General features: G+C 46.7%; 1 protein-coding gene across 1 annotated transcript in view; it reads right to left on the bottom strand.

Moving 5' to 3' along the window:
* The window catches only part of LOC309550643 (calpain-8-like), a gene marked incomplete at its 3' end in the record, with an annotated part of 108,715 nt that overhangs the window by 71,158 nt on the left and 15,574 nt on the right, over window positions 1–21,983 (bottom strand). Inside the window, exons 4-9 of the mRNA XM_082250980.1 lie at window positions 20,863–20,996; window positions 14,399–14,564; window positions 10,194–10,277; window positions 10,014–10,099; window positions 8,282–8,356; window positions 4,452–4,609 (exon numbers count right to left, since the gene is read on the bottom strand). Of these exons, the coding sequence (XP_082107106.1) occupies window positions 4,452–4,609; window positions 8,282–8,356; window positions 10,014–10,099; window positions 10,194–10,277; window positions 14,399–14,564; window positions 20,863–20,996 (703 nt within the window). The remainder of the gene's footprint in view (window positions 1–4,451; window positions 4,610–8,281; window positions 8,357–10,013; window positions 10,100–10,193; window positions 10,278–14,398; window positions 14,565–20,862; window positions 20,997–21,983) is intronic.

Raw genomic sequence — 21,983 nt, 5'->3', positions numbered from 1 at the left:
GTACTCCCTGTCCCCCCCAGTGCTCTCCACCCCCCGATTTTCCTTGCCCACCCCCCTAAGTGCTCCCTGTCCCCCCCAGTGCTCTCCACCCCCCTGGTTTTCCCTGCTCGCCCCCCAAGTGCTCCCTGTCCCCCCCAGTGCAATCCACCCCTGGACCTTCCAACCCCCCTACAATGCTTTCCAAACCCCCTCTTAATTCTCTCCAGTCCCCCCCCCCCCCCCACCGTGCCCTTCAGCACCTCCAGTGCTCTCTGCTTCGTCTGTGCTCTCCGGCCCCCCTAGTGCTCTTCTATCTTCTATCATGTCCTCAGTCTCTGAGCATCTCCTGTATCATGTCTGTAGTCTCTGACCATCTACTGTATCATGCCCTCAGTCTCTGACCATCTCCTGTATCATGTCCGCAGTCTCTGAAAATCTCCTGTATCATGTCTGCAGTCTCTGACCATCTCCTGTATCATGTCTGCAGTCTCTGACCATCTCCTGTATCATGTCTGCAGTCTCTGACCATCTCCTGTATCATGTCTGCAGTCTCTGACCATCTCCTGTATCATGCCCTCAGTCTCTGACCATCTCCTGTATCATGTCTGCAGTCTCTGACCATCTCCTGTATCATGTCTGCAGTCTCTGACCATCTCCTGTATCATGTCTGCAGTCTCTGACCATCTCCTGTATCATGTCTTCAGTCTCTGATCATCTACTGTTTAATGTCCTCAGTCTCTGACCATCTCCTGTATCATGTCTGCAGTCTCTGACCATCTCCTGTATCATGTCTGCAGTCTCTGACCATCTCCTGTATCATGTCTGTAGTCTCTGACCATCTACTGTATCATGTCCTCAGTCTCTGACCATCTCCTGTATCATGTCTGTAGTCTCTGACCATCTACTGTATCATGTCCTCAGTCTCTGACCATCTCCTGTATCATGTCTGCAGTCTCTGACCATCTCCTGTATCACGTCTGCAGTCTCTGGCCATCTTCTGTATCACGTCTGTAGTCTCTGGCCATCTACTGTATCCTGTCTGCAGCCTCTGACCATCTCTTGTATCATGACTGTAGTCTCTGACCATCTCTTGTATCATGACTGTAGTCTCTGACCATCTCTTGTATCATGACTGTAGTCTCTGACCATCTCCTGTATCATGTCCTCAGTCTCTGACCATCTCCTGTATTATGTCTGTAGTCTCTGAATATCTCCTTTAGCAAGTCTACAATCTCTTACTCAAACTTAAACACATTGCTAATATTAGCTATCTATCTATGCTGAAGGTAGGACTGTGCAGGGGAGGCAGAGAGTGCAAAAGGGGGAACTGTGATTAGAGAGACGGAGGGCAGACCGCAAGGGGCACTGTGATGGGGGGCTGTGAAATTTGTGCAAAAAATATTCTTGAAAACATTACATTTTTTTGTGGGTGTTTTTACATTTTAAAGTCGGGGGGGGGGGGGGGGAGAAGAGGACAGTCAGATGTGTGCCCCCTGAAAGCTGTGTGAGCATGGGGAAGACCTCCTGAAGCGATGTGAAGCTGAGGAGGGTAACAAGTGTGAAGACTACTCAAGGTGAGGTCTTGGATCGTTTCTAGGTGAAAAGAAACCAATGGACATTTCCTGTGTGAAGGGGAAATTAATTAAGACTGAAGACTACTCAAGGTGAGGTCTTGGACTATTTCTACGTGGAAAGAAATAAATGCACTGTGTTCAATGTGAAGAGGAAAAGGGACATGATCAATGGACATTTGTTGTGTGAAGAAAAACATGGACTATTGAGAGTATTGCTGTATTGCTGTATGATCAGCCAAGTCTGCCCAACAGTAGGTTGGGGACAGACTTCATTAGATAGGTTCCAGTGTGTGAAGGTAGCCGCCCACAGTGGCAAGGATTTATTTTGTGTTTTATTTTTATTTTGGATGTTTTGAGGCTTGCACTTGTGTGAAGTAAACTGCAAGAATAAAGCAAACTGTTGTTTGCAACCACTTCTCTGCTATCTCCCTGTGTAACTAACCCCCCCAAGGGGTCATCCACGCCTACCACCGAGCTAATCAACCCCACAATATATATATATATATATATATATATATATATATATATATATATATACACACACACACACACACACATATACACACAGTATATATATATATATAAATTCAAAAATGTGAAAACAAACAAATATGGCTCAAATTCGGAAACATACACACTACTTGAAAGACGAGAATATGACTATATTCTTGTAATACTATTAGACAATGGGGATTTATATCATGAAAAACTATTTTTGTGTATATATTTCTAACTACTATGAGATTATCTTTATCCCCATCTAATCTAATCCCCCCAGGTTCAAATATAGTGAATTAGAAGATTTTAATCATAAAAGTGAGTCAAATGCCACTCAAAATTCAAACCCTCTGGAATTCTCGTTTGGAGAAAAAATATCCAATAAACCTCACGTTTACAAAGAATTCTGAAACTGTCTCCACCTCTCCTGGGGGTGACAACCTTCTCAATTCCCTGTATCTGTAACAAAGTGGTGTCACCTCCATAACCTTCATAAAAATGTCTAGCAACACTAGTGCCATGCTCCTTTTCAATATCATAAACATGAGCGTGCCACCAGTGAGGGCAATCAGGGCTCAGGGAGCCCGCCAGTGCCCTCCCCATCAGTGCTGCCCGCCAGTGCCCTCCCCATCAGTGTTGCCCACCAGTGCGAATCATTGCCATCTATCAGTGCTGCCCACCAGTGCCCATTATTGCCCACCAGTGCTGCCTATCAGTGCCCATTAGTGCCCATCAGTGCCGCCCAGTGCCGCCTATCAGTGCCCATCAGTGCCGCCCATCAGTGCCACCTATCAGTGCCCATCAATGCCGCCTATCAGTGCCCAGCAGTGCCGCCTATCTGTGCCCACCAATGGTGCATATCAGTGCTACCTATCAGTGCCACATATCAGTGACCATCAGTGCTGCCTATCAGTGCTGCATATCAGTGCCACCCCATCAGTGTCTCCTCATCAGTGCCTGTCAGTGTGGCCTCATCAGTGCTCATCAGTGCAGGAAAATAATTATCTATTTACAAAATTGTATAACATAAACAAAAAAACGTTTTTTTTTTTACTTTTCGGTCTATTTTTTTTATTTGTTTAGCAAAAAAGAAAAAACCTTGCAGTGATCAAATACCACCAAAATAAAGCTCTACTTGTGGGGGGAAAATGACATAAATTTGGTGTAGGTACAGTGTTGCATGACCGCACAATTGTCATTCAAAATGCAACAGCGCTAAAAGCTGAAGATTGGCCTGGGCAGGAAGGGGGGTGAAAGTGCCCTGTATTGAACTGGTTAATAAAGGTCTTGTTTTTGAAGGTCCTGCAATTCGCCCTGGAACGAGAATGGTCACTTTTGATAAGCCAAGGGCAACATGGGCAGTGATCAGCACTGCACTTAAATGAGCCTACAAAATCCAGCCACGTTCCAGACAGATTGCAGGAGCTAAAAATCACTGGGGAACAAGGTATTAGCCAATGATGGTGCCCGTTGTGACACTAATTTAAACCCTCCAGACAGAATTTTAGCATAACATTCATTCTCATACAGTATGGTTATATATCTCTCCACTATTCTTCTGATTTTATTATACTCCATACTGTACGAGGTGGAAAAAAAATGGATTTTTGACCTACCGTAAAATCCTTTTCTCTGAAGTTCATTGACAGACGCAGCTCCATATTCTTCTTAACCATTAGGTTATGCTGCCCCCTACTATGCCTATGGGGTAGTCCCTTAAGGCATACACCCACTCACTCTGCCACAGGATTCAGTTTTGTTGCAAGCAGTGTCAGAAGTAAAAAACCCCAACCCACTCAGAAATAGAGGGCGGGTGCTGCGTCTGTCAATGAGCTTCAGAGAAAAGGATTTTACAGTAAGTCAAAAATCCAGTTTTCTTTATCGTTCATTGAGAGACGCAGCTCTGTGTAACCATGTGATATTTACAATATATATGTGTGTGATGGTTGTATCCTGTATGGTTTTGACAAAGCACGTTTAACGTGTGAAACGCATCAACCTCCCTTCTCCCCTGCCGATATGCCAATTGTGTCATGTTTTTTCAATAAATTTTTGTATGCATCATATGTGTGTGCAGCCATACAATCTTTTTCCTTTCCATATGTGTCTGTAGCAGTGACAGGGCATGCACCCCATACTACAGGCTTGGAAGTAGAAACCACAGCTGTATTCATTCACCTGGAGCAGCAGGACGTGTTCCTTTACCAAGTGCCTCCCTTGGGGGTAGTTTGCCATTTTCATTTACAGTGTTAAAGTAAAGGTATACTACATTTTGGTTTCTTTTCTTTTACTTTTTTTTTGTTGAAAATTTTGAGCTAGATCTATTGGGCTCTGTAAACAATATTTTTAGCATTGTGGGGTGAGTAGGAAAAAGTTGTAACGGGAACTTGTTATTCTTACAGTTGCTTTTGCATCCTCCTGCATTCACTCCTGATATCCACTTTCCATTAAATCCAGTTAGATACCACTTATGTATTTCGCTACAACATACATCGTCCAGATTAAGGTGGCAGATTTCTACCCGATAGAATTCAACCAAGAAGGAAGAAAAAGGCATCCTGCAAAACACAACAAATCCAACACTGACAGACTGTAGACAGAATATTTAATTTACGGTAAGTATATATTCCCTTTTGACTTTGTAGTGCAATACAGTGATTGTGCCTTAATGCTTTTTCTTTCCTCTATAAAAGTCCATGGGTCATCTCGGGCTCATATTGATTCATTAAAGTAGATGCAAACCCTAAACGGAAGACATTTACGTCTACTAAAGCATTCTGTACCCCAAAACATTCTCACAGATTGTTTCCCCTTTTTAATCCTTTGTTGCATCTCAGCGCTGCAGCCTCTTTTTTTCAAATTTTAATTAAAGATTTTTTTCTTTATAAGTACAGAATAACTAAGAGAAACTATCACAGAGAATAAAAAAAACTAAAAATAGAGAAAAAAAAATGTAAACAAATAGCAAAAAAAAAAAAAAAGAAATTCAGCACTAAGGCTGGGTTCACACTACGTCGCTCCGACTTAGGGGGCGACCTGTGAAGTCGCGTGCAGCAGGACTCCGGCGCGACTTGCACAGACCTCATAAAATGAAAGTCTATGCAAGTCGCCTCCAGGTCGCCCCGAAGTAGTACAGGAACCTTTTTCTAAGTCGGAGCGACTTGTGTCGCTCCTATTAGAACGGCTCCTGTACTACACAGTGGGAGCTTGAGGACCGCGACTTGTCAGGCTGAGTCGGATCAATGTGAATGCGGCGTAAGCCCACAAGTTGCCGTTAAATAGATACTGTATATCAATATATCGCCTGTACCCCTCTATCATACTTGGCAAACTAATAAATATCCCATAAGTAACAATAAGAACAACATTCTCAACAAAGAGTAATAGGCCCATTGCATCTATGCAACTGGACCATATTGCAGCAAACATATGTAGAGCATTGCGAGAGAGGTAGGTATGTTTCTCTAACAAAATATATTTTTTTACTTTGGATTTCCACGCATCTACTAATGACAAATTAGAGGATACCCATCGTGAAGCAATCCGTTTTCATGTTTTAATGCATTTCAAAGAGATCTTAAAACTGCAACAATTAACATTGAGTCCAATGTATTAGAATCAACATATCCCAGGATACATAAAATGGGGTCAAGGGTTAGGGAAATGCCATATAATTCATTTAAGGCTGAAATTACCCCCTGCCAGTAACGCCTAAGCTTTGGGCATATCTACAGTAAATGTAGAAGATTACCATGTAGATGGCCACATCTAATACAGTGTGAGTTCTCCCTGCAGCCTATCTTATGTAAATGTCTGGTGTACAATACGCTGCAAAATATAGAGCTGTGTTACTCTGTGAGAAGGAGAAAGTGAAAAAATCTGACTATTCTTCGGCACCTCATCCCAAAGCTCATCGGAGAGGGGACCCAAATCCTCCTCCCATCTGCGCTTACATGGAAGAGGAAACATAAGAAGGAATTTTGACAACAACTGTGTGTATGACGAGATAAGCCCCTTCGTAGTCTCAGCCCGGGCAAGTATATCCAATAAAGGCCTTGGGGCAAAGGATGTGGATGGAATCAAGCCCTGTGCACGACGTGCATGACGTAATTGTAAATATTGATGGAAACAGTGCTGTTCCAAGTTAAATTCTGAACACAATTGTTGAAAAGATTTTAGGATTCCATCAAAATAAAGTTGAGACAGAGCTGTGATTCCTGCTCTCTCCCACCTCAAAAAGCCTTCCAGCCGAGAAAGTTCCACCAATGTATCATTGGACCAAAGTGAATCCAACGATTCCAAAGGAGTTTTAACTGTTTGCCACACTTATGCATCAAATTTATTGTAAGATGTGCAGATTGCGCAGCAGGAGCGTCTAACATCTGTAATGGGTTTTTACCCTGAAGTAAGAAAGTAAGCATGTGGTTAGGAAGACCCCCAAGGTCCATGCCTCCCCCATCCTGCAATATGCTAAAGTTGCTGTTTGGAATATCGCAAAAATTCTAATTTAATCCTGGAAGTTTTCTTTCACCAGATCAAATCTCTAAACACTGCATTATTCATCCCAAAATACTTGGGTGGGATCCAACAGGGTGAGTTATATCTCCAGTCTTTTATCTCCTTTGTGTATACATTGACTGTACGTTATTGCTCTGGACTGGCTTCCCAACATTGGTAACAGTGGACCATGCCTAAGCAATATGTGTTGCCATATTGCTTAGGCAACCAGAGATGCGTGTTACAGGGTGACAATAAGCAGGGAAAACTTGGGAAGACCAATTTAAAAAAGTTTAAAATTACATTAACATATTATGGAAAAAGTATTTTTAATATCTTTTTTTCAATTACCTAGGGAACCATGTGCATAAAACACTTGGTCCTATTGTGATTCGTAGCCCTGTTGTGAATTAAAAGTACATTTTCATTCCTTTTGTGCTATAGCTACACCCCAGGCTAAAGCCCAATTTGTAGGCTAGCCAAAGTTGAATTTAGAGCAAAGCACTAGGCACTGCACCTTCTCCAATGCCTCGTACACATGATCAGATAATTTGTTTTTAGAATTGATCGCGCGATAATCTGATCGTTAGTACACAGCTTTCGACAGCCAATCACGACAGTTCGTCCAACAATATCTGAAGGGACAAATACGAAAACTTTTCTCGTACAATAGCCTAGCGAATGACAATCGTTTAATCAGTATAGTATACATTCGCTAAAAATCGACAAAGACCACACATGATCGTAAACACGAAAATAACCTGGAAGGAGATGGGAGAACGTGAACAATGTTTGAACCGTGAAACATACGACCAGAAAATCTTTGCAGGCTATTACAATGTCTCTCAACGTTCGGTCGGTACTTTTAAAATACAGCAATCATGATAAAGGGGTCACACGTATATGACATCACTTCTGATACGTAGCTATGCAAACAGGAAGCTTTTCCAGGATCGTACGAAAAAAAATCATACGTTTAGTATGCATTGTTGAATTCGATATTAATATCATGCAACAAAATGCGAACGATAATTCGTCCGATTATCTAATTGTGTGTATGAGGCATTAGACTCTCAATGTCGGCACAGGGAAACGTTTATTACCAATGGCATTTACTATTGCCCTTCCTGTATTCTGTGTCAGTCATTGCTGGTGGGAATGTGTGATCTATTTGCCCAAGCAGTGGATGTTTACTAGCAGCTCAGGGATAGATCACACAGCCTCTCCAGTGCTGACTGGTCTTTTACTATTGGCTTATGTTATAAATGGGGCTGACCTACCTCCCTGCTGTTCTAAATGATGACACATGACTCCAACATGTGCTTGCTGCAAGAGACAAGCGCTGTCCACCAACCCTCATTAGGTATGCTACACATCGTGAGCAAAATGGATGGACAGCAGTAGGGGGGGGGATTTACCAAACTATCCCATGACCAAAAGCACACATCGGAACGGGACCAGGTTCCCAAAGCTTTTCATGCTCAGTACACTTGGTCCACTGAGGTAATTGATAATGTTTTAAAGATAACGATGTAGTGATACTTTAAAACTTATATGAGAAATTTTTTTGATTGAATTTACAGTAGAACTATTTTAGGCTTGTACGGAGCATGCATTGGTGTGTGTACAGCAAGTATTTCATACACATTTTAAAGTTTTGTATATGAAATGTGATCATGACGCAGTAGGAGAACTTATTGACGATGCAATATACATTTTCCCCTAGAACTCACCAGGTCTCTCCATCATCACACTCCAAATGCAGCTGAGCTTTAACCTCTGGGTCAACTTCATTCCATTCCGGAGCACTGTAGGAGGTACAAATAACCAAAATCTCATCTGCTGAGCTTGTTTAAATACAGAATACAGTACTAATCCATTTTACTTTAAGAAAAACTCCAGTTAAAAAAATAATCAAAAAAAAAAAATATTCCAATGAAAGATTAAAAAAAACTATTACTGAAATACTCATCTTAAAAAATACATTTTTTAAAGACCAAGGAACTATTGTTGCCTTTCAACATACAGGACACCAGAAATGTAAGCCAATTGCCTTTACATACTTGGCTTTCTTAGAAGTGACACTGTGGTGACAGGGTCACTTTAAATCCCAACTCCAAACGCAAAGTTGGTTTTACATGTTTTGGATAGAAACATTGAGGGGATATTTCTTGAGGGCCAAGAAAATGGATCATAAGTACATCCAACCAGGTTCCAGTTGGCTGTTCGTGCTGCCACAAGGACATGCCGACTTTCCAACCCAGCTCAACCCTAAATCCCTAGATCTTCCTCACTTTCTATCCAGTTGGTTGGCTTCAAATTAGACTTATACTTTACAGGCAACCCTGGTGTATTACCTTCCTAGTATAGAGTAGGCTGCTAGGAAAATTTAGTTTGGCTACCTGTAATCAGAGGAGCAGGGTTTGATTGGTTAGGGCTGCTCAGTGTTTCACAGACTGCTGCTCTGTCGATAACCCCGGTCTTCTAGAGGATTCTAGAATTATAGTGGGAGGAAGAACAGAGTAGGCAGCCTGAATATTTATGGGACTCCAGCCAATCCCTGAGGAGGTGTGCCCGATAGGTGGTGGAAGAAACCATAAGTAGTACGAGGCCTGAGGTAGCAGGGCGATGTTCATGGGTCCAGTCTTGCAGGAGGAGACCCCTGTGTGGTGGTTCTGCCCCTGAGGCAGGAGTGCTAGAGAAGTCTTTGTGAAGACATCGAGGTACCAGGTTAGCTGGAGGGGGGCTATTCGCAAGTTCAAGTCCAGGCATCAAGTTGGGTCTGGAGAAGCTCATGGAAGAGAGCCAGGAGGAAGTTGGTGGGGAAGAGAACAGCTGTCTTATGGTGGTGTGAGTCTACATCTCCCTCACTAGAAAGAGCCTGGTGGATATGTGAGCAGTTGACCCTGGAGGAAAAGTGACTGTGTGTAGCTAAGTCTGGAATAAGAGATCCTATGGGACATTCAGTTATTTGGGCAGTGCAGCCAGCAGTTCTGTGAAGTGCAGCCAGAAATGTTGGAGTCCTCAAGTTATCCCTTTTAAAAGTTCTGGGATATCTCATGTTCCCTATCCAAGTTTATGGTTCCAAAAAAAAAAAAAAAAAAAACTAAAATAACCGCTAGACTGGGAAAGAAAGAGGAAAATGCTGAGTGCCTGGCTGTGTGTGGGAGAATAGGATTAAATCCACTAGTGGCTCCCTAGGGGATGTGCTACACTGGAAATGTTTTACAGTAAGCAACTTAGATTAGAGATATGAGGTGATATCTCTTACAGTATATTAGATAAGAGATATATTTTAATCTCTTTAAATGCAGTTATTCAGTCTGGCCTGATCCATGAAAATGTCACCACCAAGAGCTGCCTTTATTGCCCCAAAGTCCCCAGTTGACCCACCACAGGAAAATATTAACAAAAATCTGACAGTTTCACTGATTGGACTGACCACATCAACTTGGTAGAACATACTTATCACTCCACACGCCATTCCACTCTTTATAACCCCAGGGATTCCTCACTCGGACAATCTGCACTGTCTCTCCACGATAACTGACCTGAAACACACAATCCACAGCACATAAACTGGCATAGTATAGCTCTGAACCACAACTCACCAATCGGTGAAAATGGCAGCTGCTAATTCTTTACCTCTTCAGCACCGATCAGAGAATATGCGTGATTCTTCACGACATTGGTGCTCACAACTATTTGACCTGATCCATAGTCCGATTTCTGTTACAAGGGAAAAGCAGGATCATTTTTAGATTTAAAGTGAACATGCAAGGTTTTTTATCATTTTTTCTACAGTTGTAGAGGCTACTTTCCTTTACTGTACTACTGTTTCCTTTACTTCCACCTTACTCTAAATTCACTGCACACCCTGAGCTTCCCACGGTGTACATTGGAAGCTGCAGTAAGGCATTTCCTGGATAAAGGATATCCAGCATCATCCAAACTTTCCTCCCCAGCCTTACTTTCCCTGTTCTGCCTCTTTTATTCACTGGATTTTGGTTCTTTAAAGCAATGTGAGTGTTGCCTAGGGCACGCAAATACAGCCTGCCCACTCCTCCAGACTCACATCAACTTATCAGGGCTTTTGGATATTTGCATAACTCCTCCCTAGAGTAAGGTGAACAGATTTTAAAATAAATCCGTGGACATATATATATTTTTTTTACTAGTAATGGCAGCAATCAGCGACTTATAGCGGTACTGCGATATTGCGGAGGACAGATCGGACCCCGTGACACTTTTGACACTTTGTGGGAACCAGTGACACTAATACATTTATCAGTGCTAAAAAAAAGCACTGTCCCTGTACTAATGACACTGGCTGGGAAGGGGTTAACATCTAGGGCAATCAAAGGATTAAATATGCGCCTAACAAGTGTTTTCTTACTGTGGGGGAGGTGCTTTTACTAAGGGAAGGTATAGATCCTTGTCCCGGCTTTGCAGGAACACAGAATCAATGTCTTCCATACTGACAGAACGGCTGGGCTGGTGCAAGGATTTTTGACACCCTAGGCGAAACCTTTTATTGCTGCCCCCCTATTGGCTGGTGGCAGGAGTAGAGTTTTTTGTGGTGCCTCTCCACCTACTTCTTCAGCATTGGTCCAGCATTGGTCCGCAGGCTTACACCTGTGCCTCTGAACCCGGCCTGAAGACAAATAGTGGAGGCGCCGGCTCACTTCCTCACACCAGCCGTGGTCCTAGAGGTATTTGGAAAGGCTAAGGTAGTATATATATATGGTGGAGTAGCATGGGTTGTCAGCGCCTGGGACAAGACAAGTAATTAACGACCCCTAACCAATGGACATTTAGCGCTCCCGGAGTCCAGTGTGTGGTGAGGGCAGCCAGTCAGTGAGCAGTGTGTGGTGAGGACAGCCAGTCAGTAAGCAGTGTGCGGTGAGAAAAGCCAGTCAGTGAGCAGTGTGCGGTGAGGACAGCCAGTCAGTGAGCAGTGTGGGATGAGTACAGGCAGTCAGTGAGCAGTGTTTGGTAAAGACAGCCAGTCAGTGAGCAGTGTGCGGGCAGTCAGTGAGCAGTGTGCAGTGAGGACAGCCAGTCAGTGAGCAGTGTGCGGTGAGGAAAGCCAGTCAGTGAGCAGTGTGCGGTGAGGACAGCCAGTCAGTGAGCAGTGTGTGGTGAGGACAGCCAGTCAGTGAGCAGTGTGTGGTGAGGACAGCCAGTCATGCACAGGAGTGAGGTCATGGCTGCGCAGCCAATCAGATGGCTGCAATATGTGAACCTGGAAGGACGGCTGGGGGAAGAGCTTAGTTTTAGTCCCGGTTTGTGCGATGTCAGTCATCACATGTGATTCGGAACGCACTGCTCTGCAAATCACATGCGATGACTGTATGATGCAAATTCAGCCATACAGATTGTATGGCTGAATTCACATCACATTCGTGCACAACTCGCACAAGACCCTTTTTTGGGTCCGCACCAGAATCGGACCGCATGGGTGTTCACTCCTATGTGATCCGATTCATGTCCGCACTGACAGTTCGCACTGTGATATGCGAGCTGATCTGGGGTGTCGTTAACTTTATATTGCCCCCCCCCCAACAATTCGCATATGGCAGTGTGAACTGCCTGCGAGTTGAATGCGATGCAAGTACCAGCAGTGGATTCGCAGGGTTCCCGCATCGCATATGTGTGAACCGGCACTTAAGGTAAGTATATTATAATGTGCTACTGTGCAAATGATACTAGCACAATATGCATTGTCTTGCAGGGTATTAAAAAATAAATTGTAGTTCAGTAACGCTCTAAGAGCCCATTCAGACTAGCGCGACTTGTCAGGCGACTTGTCAGCCTGACAAGTCGCGGTAGGTCGCGGTCCATTGAGTAGTACAGGACCCGTTCTAATAGGAGCGACACAAGTCGCTCCGACTTAGAAAAAGGGTCCTGTACTACTTTGGGGCGACTTGCATAGACTTCCATTATGTGAAGTCCCTGCAAGTCGCGGTGCACAGCGGTGCACGCGACTTCACAGGTCGCCCCCCGAAGTCGGATCGCCTCAGTGGGAACCGGCTCTAAGACTTCAGAAAAGGTAAGCACTAAAAAAAAAAGCCAATGTTCTGAAAAGCAATATTTGGTTACCTCTTTTCATAATCTGGCTAAGCAGCCACTGTCAGGTCTTCAGGAAACAACCCTGCAGCCTCCTGAATGCCTCTTTTTTTTTCCTATGCCGAACAGCAGCCTGCTCTTTTTTTCTCTCATCTGCTCTGCCTCTGCTAGACACACGAGGTGGCCCGGTCCGCAGAAGAAGAGACACAGCGCGCGCCAGGCAGAGAGGTGGGACTCTGGTAACAAGCAAGCCCCGCCTCCCGCACATGACCCCGTTAGGTCAATAACAGGGCGCCCGCGGCCCATCCCTGCGCTCGGCCAACCCAGCTGGTTTCTCTGAATGATCAGTGCTGCTGGCTATAGCGGGCAACACTGATTATTGTATTCTGATGGTTGAGAAGTCTCCCTGCTGTCAGAGTACAATATCATAGCGGGAAGGATTCCCCCATCCACCTTAATGTTCAGCCTGCTGGGTGAACAAAAGAAAAAGAATCAATTTATGGGCTGCCTCATATACTGATTTTTTTATTTTTTGTAATTTGTGTAACATCTTTACAAATACAAATTGAACACAGAGGACTTTCATGATGCTCTGTGCTTAGCACTGTCTACATATTTGTTGGCAACGTCTGTACAGTTTACTATACTTTTGTAGAAGCCTCTAGTGTGTGCTAGAAGATAGTGTGGGTAAAAAAACATTTAGCTCAGGGCTAAGCCTGAGCTATGGAATCTGGGCCAGGGCTGGGTGACTCATTCTGACATATCCGGGCAGCTCTCTGGTACCTCCCCCTGGTCTAGAAGGTTGGAGAATCTTCTATATTTAGAGGATGGAGGTTAGAAGGAGCTGCCTTGAGGATTTATAGAGCCTTATCCAATCCTCAGAGATAAGCTGGCAGAGCTGGGACCACTCCATGATTAGACATGGGCCATGCCAGCAGGGGCAGTTGGGTGATGGAGATACAGTGTTGAGGAGGCTGTCTGTGGCCCTCGAGGGTGCCCCCAAGTCTTGGGGGGGGGGGTCTTGCCTTGGACCGGGGCTCAGGTGCTGGAAGGATCTTGCCATAACGCACAAAAACAAAAGAAAGGACAGAGTGAGTAGTTGACACTGTGGGGATTACCAAAGGGGAAGACTGCTGGGAGACACGTTGCCAGTCCCCGTGGAAGACAGCGGTCTGCCTAAATCTTCAGCCTTTCCCTAGAGATCTCCTGAGAGTCAGCCAGGTGGGCTAGTGAACTGAGACAGCCAGGGCTGGTGAAAGGTGCAGCTGCAATCAGGTGGTTGGCAGTGCCTGAAGAGGTGGTGCTGGGATCAGTGGCCGCAAAGAGGTTACAAGCTGTTTCACTACAACTGTGCTACACAAAAAGGACTATGAGTTCCTGCCTGTAATGGGCCATTGCTAATCTGACTGGGAGCCTGTCAAATAAATCAGAATGATTCAGCTGGAGCAAGTAAGTGAATGTGCTGGAGCCTGGAGGAGAGTAAAGGAGACTGTATATAGGTGTAAATAGGAAGATGTCCCTGAGGTTTTGCTGAATTCACGTGAGCATTCCATAACCTCCCATCCCTGTCCAAGTTATTAACCCTCTAATGAAAAAAAAAAAACGAAGTCACGGACTGTTCTCCGGCTCTGGGTGCTTGTGAAAATTTGGTGTGCCTGGCTATGCAGGATCAGTCCCTACGGGGGTGTGCTAAATTTTATAGACTTGTCCCTGCTAGGAATTATTTTTTTTTTAATCCAATATAAAATGATTTTTTGAGAAGAAGAAGAGATGGGACTCACAGTGCTGCAGGTGACCAGGGACTTTGCGTTCAAGGCTTTACGAATGATCTGGAACAAATTGTTTGGTGCTTTTTCAAAGGAATATAATTCTCCGACACCTCCAGTGAAGTCTTCTAGAGCTTCCAAAGATAAGCCACCTTTAAGAGCTTCATAGGACCCGTTCAGCCTGCGTGATAATACAAGAGGTAAATTGTGTCTATAATTATTCCAGTACTGAAATAATAAAACAGCAAAGAACGGTCTTTGGTGCAATATCTTCTACAGTGAAAATAAGTATGGCAGTCACGTATTTATTTACATTTTGTTTAAAGCAGTGGTTCTTAACCTTGTTGGAGGTACTGAACCCCACCAGCTTCATATGCGCATTCACCAAACCCTTCTTAATTGGAAAAATAAAATGTGATTTTATGAATCTAGTCTCGGGAGGGGCACTGCCAGAAAATAAGGTGTTGTTTACAGAACTGAATTAAACGTATCATACAAAGTAAAATGTACAGAGGTCAGTAGTATGTAGGGCAGCGTACAGAGGTCAGTAGGCTGTAGGGCAGCATACAGAGGTCAGTAGGCTGTAGGGCAGCCTATAGAGGTCAGTAGGCTGTAGGGCAGCGTACAGAGGTCAGTAGGCTGTAGGGCAGCGTACAGAGGTCAGTAGGCTGTAGGGCAGCGTACAGAGGTCAGTAGGCTGTAGGGCAGCGTACAAAGGTCAGTAGGCTGTAGGGCAGCGTACAGAGGTCAGTAGGCTGTAGGGCAGTGTGCAGTAGTGAGTAGTTTGTAGGGCAGTCTGCAGTGCTCAGTAGTTTGTAGGGTAGTGTACAGTGCTCAGTAGTTTGTAGGGTAGTGTACAGTGCTCAGTAGTTTGTAGGGCAGTGTAGTGAGGTCAGTAGCATGTAGGGCAGTGTACAGAGGCCAGTAGCATGTAGGGCAGTGTATAGGGGTCAGTTGATTGTAGGGAAGGATAGAGTGGTCAGTAGGCTGTAGGACGGTGTACAGAGAATAGGGCAGAGGACAGGAGTTGACAGGACAGAGGATAGGACAGTGTACAGGGATCAGTAAAGCCACACACCAGGGGGCTGGGAGGGCACACACCAGGGGAGGGTCAGGAGGGCACACACCAGGGGAGGGTCAGGAGGGCACACACCGGGGGTTATGAGGGCACACACCAGGGGGTTGGAAGGGCATACACTGGGGGGAGGGTCAGGAGGACACACACTGTGGGGGAGGGTAGTGAGGGCACACACCAGTGGAGAGTCAGGAGGCCACACACTGGGTGCCAGGAGGGCACACATCAGTGGTTGGGAGGGCACACACTGGGGGAGCCAAGAGGGCACACACTGGGGGGGGGTGGGAATGCATACCATGGGGTATCAGGAGGGCATGCACTGGGGGGGTGGGAGGCCATACCATGGGGTGTCAGGAGGGCACACTGGGGTGGGGTTGGGAGGGCATACCATGGGGTGTCAGGGGGGCACACACTTGGGGGGGTTGGGAGGGCATACCATGGGGTGTCAGGAGGGCACACACTGGGGTGGGGGGTTGGGAGGGCATACCATGGGGTGTCAGGAGGGCACACACTGGGGGGGTGGTGTTGGGAGGGCATACCATGGGGTATCAGGAGGGCACATACTGGGGGGGGGTTGGGAGGGCATACCATGGGGTGTCAAGAGGGAACACACTGGGGGGGAGGTGTTGGGAGGGCATACCATGGGGTATCAGGAGGGCACACACCAGGGGGCATTCACAATGCTTTATTGAGCTAAATGAAAAGGACATGCATTTCCATTTGTCAGCTAACAGCACCTCTATGCTAAGCTGCAGTAACTCAGCAGACTTAGCATAGAGGTGCTTGCAAACTAATCCACCATGTACAGCTAGCTGAGCCTACCTCCAGGAACATTCACTCGACTCCCTCTGCTCAGCTGCTCACACTTCCCTCTTCCAGGCGGGCGCGATCTCAAGCAGCAAGCAGACTGCAGGAGATAGGCTGGAAACCTGCTGGGGGAGGTACAGGTGGTAGAGCGTCAAGTGTCTATGTGTAATGGCTTGAGTCGTCCCGACCGCAGCTCTGATTTCCCGGGGGGGGGGGGGGGTTGGCCTCACAATCAGTAATATTTTCTCGGGGGGAGCAATTGCCCTGTTGCCCCCCCGCCGAACCCCTGAGACTGACTCACCGAACCCCTGGGGTTAAGAACCACTGGTTTAAAGTGTAACCCTTGCCATACTGCAACAGAAACAGTTTAAATACATAAAACACCTTTCTTTAAAAAAAGAAAAACACCTTTCTTTAATACATTATTAAACAGCATCCAGTTACCTCTCTCATGGCCAGGCGGCAATGATTTAGAGGTGCAAGATATTGGGGAAAGGTGACATCCTTCTTCCTGGTAATGACACATGGCCTTCTGCCTACTCTTGGTAATGACAGATGACCCCCTTCATTCAGGAGCCCCCCACTTCAGATAATCACAGATGACTCCCTCCTCCTGTAAAGACATATGACTCCTGCTCCTGGTAATGACACATGCCCCCCATCAGGTAATGATAGATTACCTCCTCCCCCCATCAGGTAATGACAGATTATCTCCTCCCCCCATCAGGTAATGACAGATGACCCCCCTCCCCCACTAGGTAATAACAAATGACCCCCCCTCCCCCCACAAGCCAATGACAGATGACCCCCCCCCCACCAGGTAATAACAGATGACCCCCCTCCTCCTACCAGGTAATAACAGGTGACCCCCCTATCCCACCAGGTAATGACAGATGACCCCTTTCCCCCCACCAGGTAATGACAAATGACCCCCCCCTCCCCCACCATGTAATGACAGATAACCCCTTCCCTCCCACCAGGTAGTGACAGATGACCACCCTATAAGAGAAATGGCAGCACACCAAGAGATGGCTCACGATGAAAGGCTTTATTAACCACCTCAATACTGGGCACTTAAACCCCCTTCCTTCCCAGACCAATTTTCAGCTTTTAGCGCTGTTGCAATTTGAATGACAATTGCGCGGTCATGCAACATTGTACCTAAACCAAATTTGTGTCATTTTTTCCCCACAAATAGAGCTTTCTTTTGGTGGTATTTGATCACCGTCAGGTTTTTTCTTTTTTGGTGCACAAATAAAAAAAGACTGAAAAGTTTGAAAAAAAAAAAAAAGTTTTTTTGTTTAGGTTATAAAATTTTGTAAATAGATATGTTTTTTCCTCCACTGATGAGCACTGATGATGCCGCACTGACAGGCACTGATGAGGAGACACTGATGGGGTGGCACTGATGGGGTGGCACTGATATGCAGCACTGATGGGCACTGATAGGTAGCACTGATATGCAGCACTGATGGGCACTGATATGTGGCACTGATAGATAGCACTGATATGCAGCATTGGTGGGCACTGATAGGCAGGGCTGATGGGCACTGATAGGCAGCACTGATGGGCACTGATTGGCGGCACTGATGGGCACTGATAGGTGGCAATGATCGGCACTGATGGGTGGCACTGATCGGCACTGATGGGCACTGATAGGCAGCACTGGTGGGCAATAATGGGCACTGGTGGGCGGCACTGATAGATGGAAATAACGGCACTGGTGGGCAGCACTGATAGATGCATTGGTGGGCAATACTGATAGGGAGGGCACTGGGGGGCTCTCTGAGCCCTGCTTGCCATCCCTGGTGGCCATGGTGGGCATCCCTGGTGGTCATAGGTGGGCATCCCTGGTGGCTTAGTGGCACCCCTCCCCCACCCCAGGGCTGCACTGGTAATCAATGTTCTGATTACCAGCACAGACCCCCCCCCTGTGATCAGTGAGTAATTAGAAATACTCATTGATCACCCCCACTGCAGCACCGATCATCCCTCTTCTCCTCACTGACAGGATCTGTCAGGAGGAGAAGAGATCGAAGCCGTTACAACGGCTCTATTTACATTACATGACGGCTGTGATTGGACACAGCCGTCATGTAATCAGGAGGGCCAATCACAGGGCCCTCCTGCCGAATGATGTTGCTCTGTGTCCGAGGGACACAGACACATCGAGATCGCGCCGCTGCGGGTGCCCGCGGCAGCGCGATCTCTCTCCTTCTGAAGGACGTTCCGGAACGTCCGATCAGAAGGAGGAGACTCCCACCCGGCTGTATATTTACAATGGCCCGGGTGGGAGGTGGTTAAATAAGGATGCAAGGTAAAGCAAAATGTATGGTAGACATTCACCTGGTAGTAAACATGCACGCTGTGAGTCGTGTGAAACATGTCTACCATCCATTTTGCTGTACCTTGCATCCTTGTTTAATAAAGCCTTTCATCGTGAGCCATCGCTTGGTGTGCGGCCATTTCTCTTGTATCCTATTTGTGGTGGCGATCCGAGGTCCTGCACCCATAGCTGGCTGTGAAGCTCCAACTGCCTGAGCGGTGTACATCTCTTTCACAGATTACCACCCACCATGTAATGACAGATGACTCCCCCCCCCCACTTGGTAATGACAGATGATCCCCCTCCCCCACCAGGTAATGAAAGATGACCCCCTTCCCCTCACCAGTTAATGACAGATAACCCAACTCCTTCAGAAGCCCCCACTGCAGATAATCACAGATGACTCCCTCCTCCTGTAAAGACATAGGACTCCTGCTTCTGGTAATGACATATGCCCCCCATCAGGTAATGACAGATTATCTCCTCCCCCCACCTGGTAATAACAGATGACCCCTCCAGCCCCACCAGGTAATAACAGGTGACCCCTTCCCCCCACCAGGTAATTACAAATGACCCCCCTCCCCAACCATGTAATGACAGATGACCCCCTTCCCCCCCACCAGGTAATGACAGAAGACTCCCCCCCCCCACTAGGTAATGACAAATGACCCCCCTCCCCCACCAGGTAATGACAGATGCCCCTTTCCCCCCACCAGGTAATGACAAATGACCCCCTTCCCCCACCATGTAATGACAGATGACCCCCTTCCCTCCCACCAGGTAATGACAGAAGACCCCCCCCCCCACTAGGTAATGACAGATGATCCCCCTCCCCCTACCAGGTAATGACAGATGACCCCCTTCCCCTCACCAGTTAATGACAGATGACCCCCCTCCTTCAGAAGCCCCCACTGCAGATAATCACAGATGACTCCCTCCTCCTGTAATGACAGATGACTCATGCTCTTGGTATTGACACATCCCCCCCCTCCCACACCAGGTAATGACAGATTACCTCTTCCCCCCACCTGGTAATGACAGATGACTGCCCTACCACATAATAACAGATGACCCCCTTTACCCCTTCCCCCCACCAGGTAATCACACAAGACCCCGTCCCCCACCAGGTAATGACACATGCTCCCCCCAAACTGTAAGAAATCAACCCCCCTCTCACCACACCAAGGTAGTAACAGAGGTTCCCCCTCCAGGTAAGACAAATGTCCCCCACATCCAAGTAATGATAGGTGCCCTCTTCCTAGTAATGACATATGCCCCCCCAGGAAATTACTGAACCCCCCCCCACCATCTTGTCTCTGGAGCTCACAGCCACTCATTTGTGTGAGAGTGTCAGCAAGTGGTGGTGGGGGGGGGGGGGGCAGTGTGTGTCTGTTCTCTGCATGGATCCGAGTCCAACCAGTGTCTTACCCTCACTCCTCCTCCCCCTCTCTTGCTCAGCCCTGTGACAGCTCAGTGTAGGTCCCCGCCTGGTTGTCAGCACTGACACTTTCCTGTCCAGGGATGGCTTCATCCCCTCCTCTCTCCACTACTCTCTGGCTCTCCGCTCCACTCAGGTCTGTCATAAGCTTCTTATTCAAATACTTTGTGGGGGATCTCCTGGCTGCTGACATTGCACTCTGACCCAGTCACTTGCCCCATCACAGTGACAGGGCGACCGCACGGGCCCCCTGGAGCATAGGTGAGGTCGCATGTGCGACCCTTGCGACCACTGATGCTACGCCTATGGTGATACAGCAAATCACTGGCAAAGTCCTGAAGCGTTCTATGTCATCTGTTGGCCATAAACTATGAGCATCATCACACTCCTGTGCTCCTCCATGTTTCTTGGCTGGTTCTGCACTCTTCTGGGTGAACGGACTGAGTGTATACTATTCACAGGAATAAATGGGGTCATGGTGCTTTTGAACTTATGATCACTTGCACATTCAGGAGAGGAGCATTTTGGCACCAAACGCGTGCAAACGCATCTAAATACGTCTAAGCGCTAGGTACATTAGCTTGAACGTTCATTCATTTCAAGGGCCAGAAAAATATAATATTCTGGCCAATGAAATTAATAAATGTCCAAGCGGCTAAGCTGCTTTTTTGAAGCTGCTTTTCTACTGCCAAGAGAAGAGCGTTTAGAGAAGCTGAGCAAACACCCAGTGTGCATGGGACTTTTAACAATCACATATTTGGCCAAGGTAGAAGTTACTGTGCAAGGAAGAATTTTCATTTTCTCCTAAATGTGGGGCATCACATTGCACTTACTTGGCATAAGCTTTCTCCAGGAGGGCGCTCCAGAACTCACAGGCTGCTGTTGACTTTACAAAGAGCAATTTCCCTTTCTTTGTTGGCAGCCGATCGTCCACCACAACATCCACCCACTGCCCGTACTGCCAGAACTGGGGAAGACAGGTAATAGGTTAGTACATGGATCAGGGAGTCATGGTTGTTGCTGAATTATGAAACAAATGCTGGGTTTAGTGATGTTTGCAAGGTGACCTTTTAGTCGTGGTTCACACTGGTGCGACTTTGAAATCGCACTACATCAGTGCAATTGCACCGCCGATTTTTATTTCGGCTTGTGACTTCCTTTAACAGAAGTCAATGTAAGTCGCAATGAAATTGGAAAAAAAGTAGTACAGGAACCTTTTTCATAATCGCTGCAACATGAGTAGCGGCGATATGAACGAGTCCATTGCTGGCAATGGGGTGCAACTTGTCATGCGATTTGGACATGTCAGATCTCATGACAAATTGCACTGGTGTGAATGAGGGCTAAATGTACATCTATATGTCTTTAAAAATGCTACAAGCACAGAAAAAAAAGAATCCAGTGAGCAACCAACTTCCTGCTTGAGCTGAGCTTGGACTTTGCTGCACTGAAATGCCAGCCAATTTGCAAAATCAAAGTGCCGGTGATCATTCCCGAGCAGGGGCTGACTGGCAACTTTCGGCCCAGGGGGCAAGTACAAACCAGAAGCCCATGGTGCAGCGACTCGGCCCCCCTCCCACTCTCCCTCTCCCTAGCCTCCTCCTGACCCCCATTCCAGGCTGAAGCTTCACTCCAGGTACTCTCTACTCACTGCCCGAATCCAGGTTCCTGACCTGGCCAGCAGGGGGCAGTTGGGGGAGCTGGGACAGCTCGGTTGGGGCTGGCAGGGGGAGGAGAGTCTCCAGTGGGGCATGGAACCGGCCTCTGCTCAGACACAGTTTACACCATCCATGCTGGGGAGGTCTGCGCTCTGTCCTTGTCTTTATCCGCATTCAGTAGGTCAGTAGTGGGGACTTTTTAATTCTCTTCACCAGGAATCCTTTAGGCATGTCTGTGGCAGAAGTGGTGCAGCCTTTTTATGGGGCATCAGAGCAATTGCCCCCCTGCCCCCTGG

The sequence above is a fragment of the Pelophylax lessonae genome (assembly GCF_965119305.1).
Source record: "Pelophylax lessonae genome assembly, chromosome: 3".
Lineage (NCBI taxonomy): Eukaryota > Metazoa > Chordata > Amphibia > Anura > Ranidae > Pelophylax > Pelophylax lessonae.
This window is presented reverse-complemented; position numbering and strand designations above follow the sequence as displayed.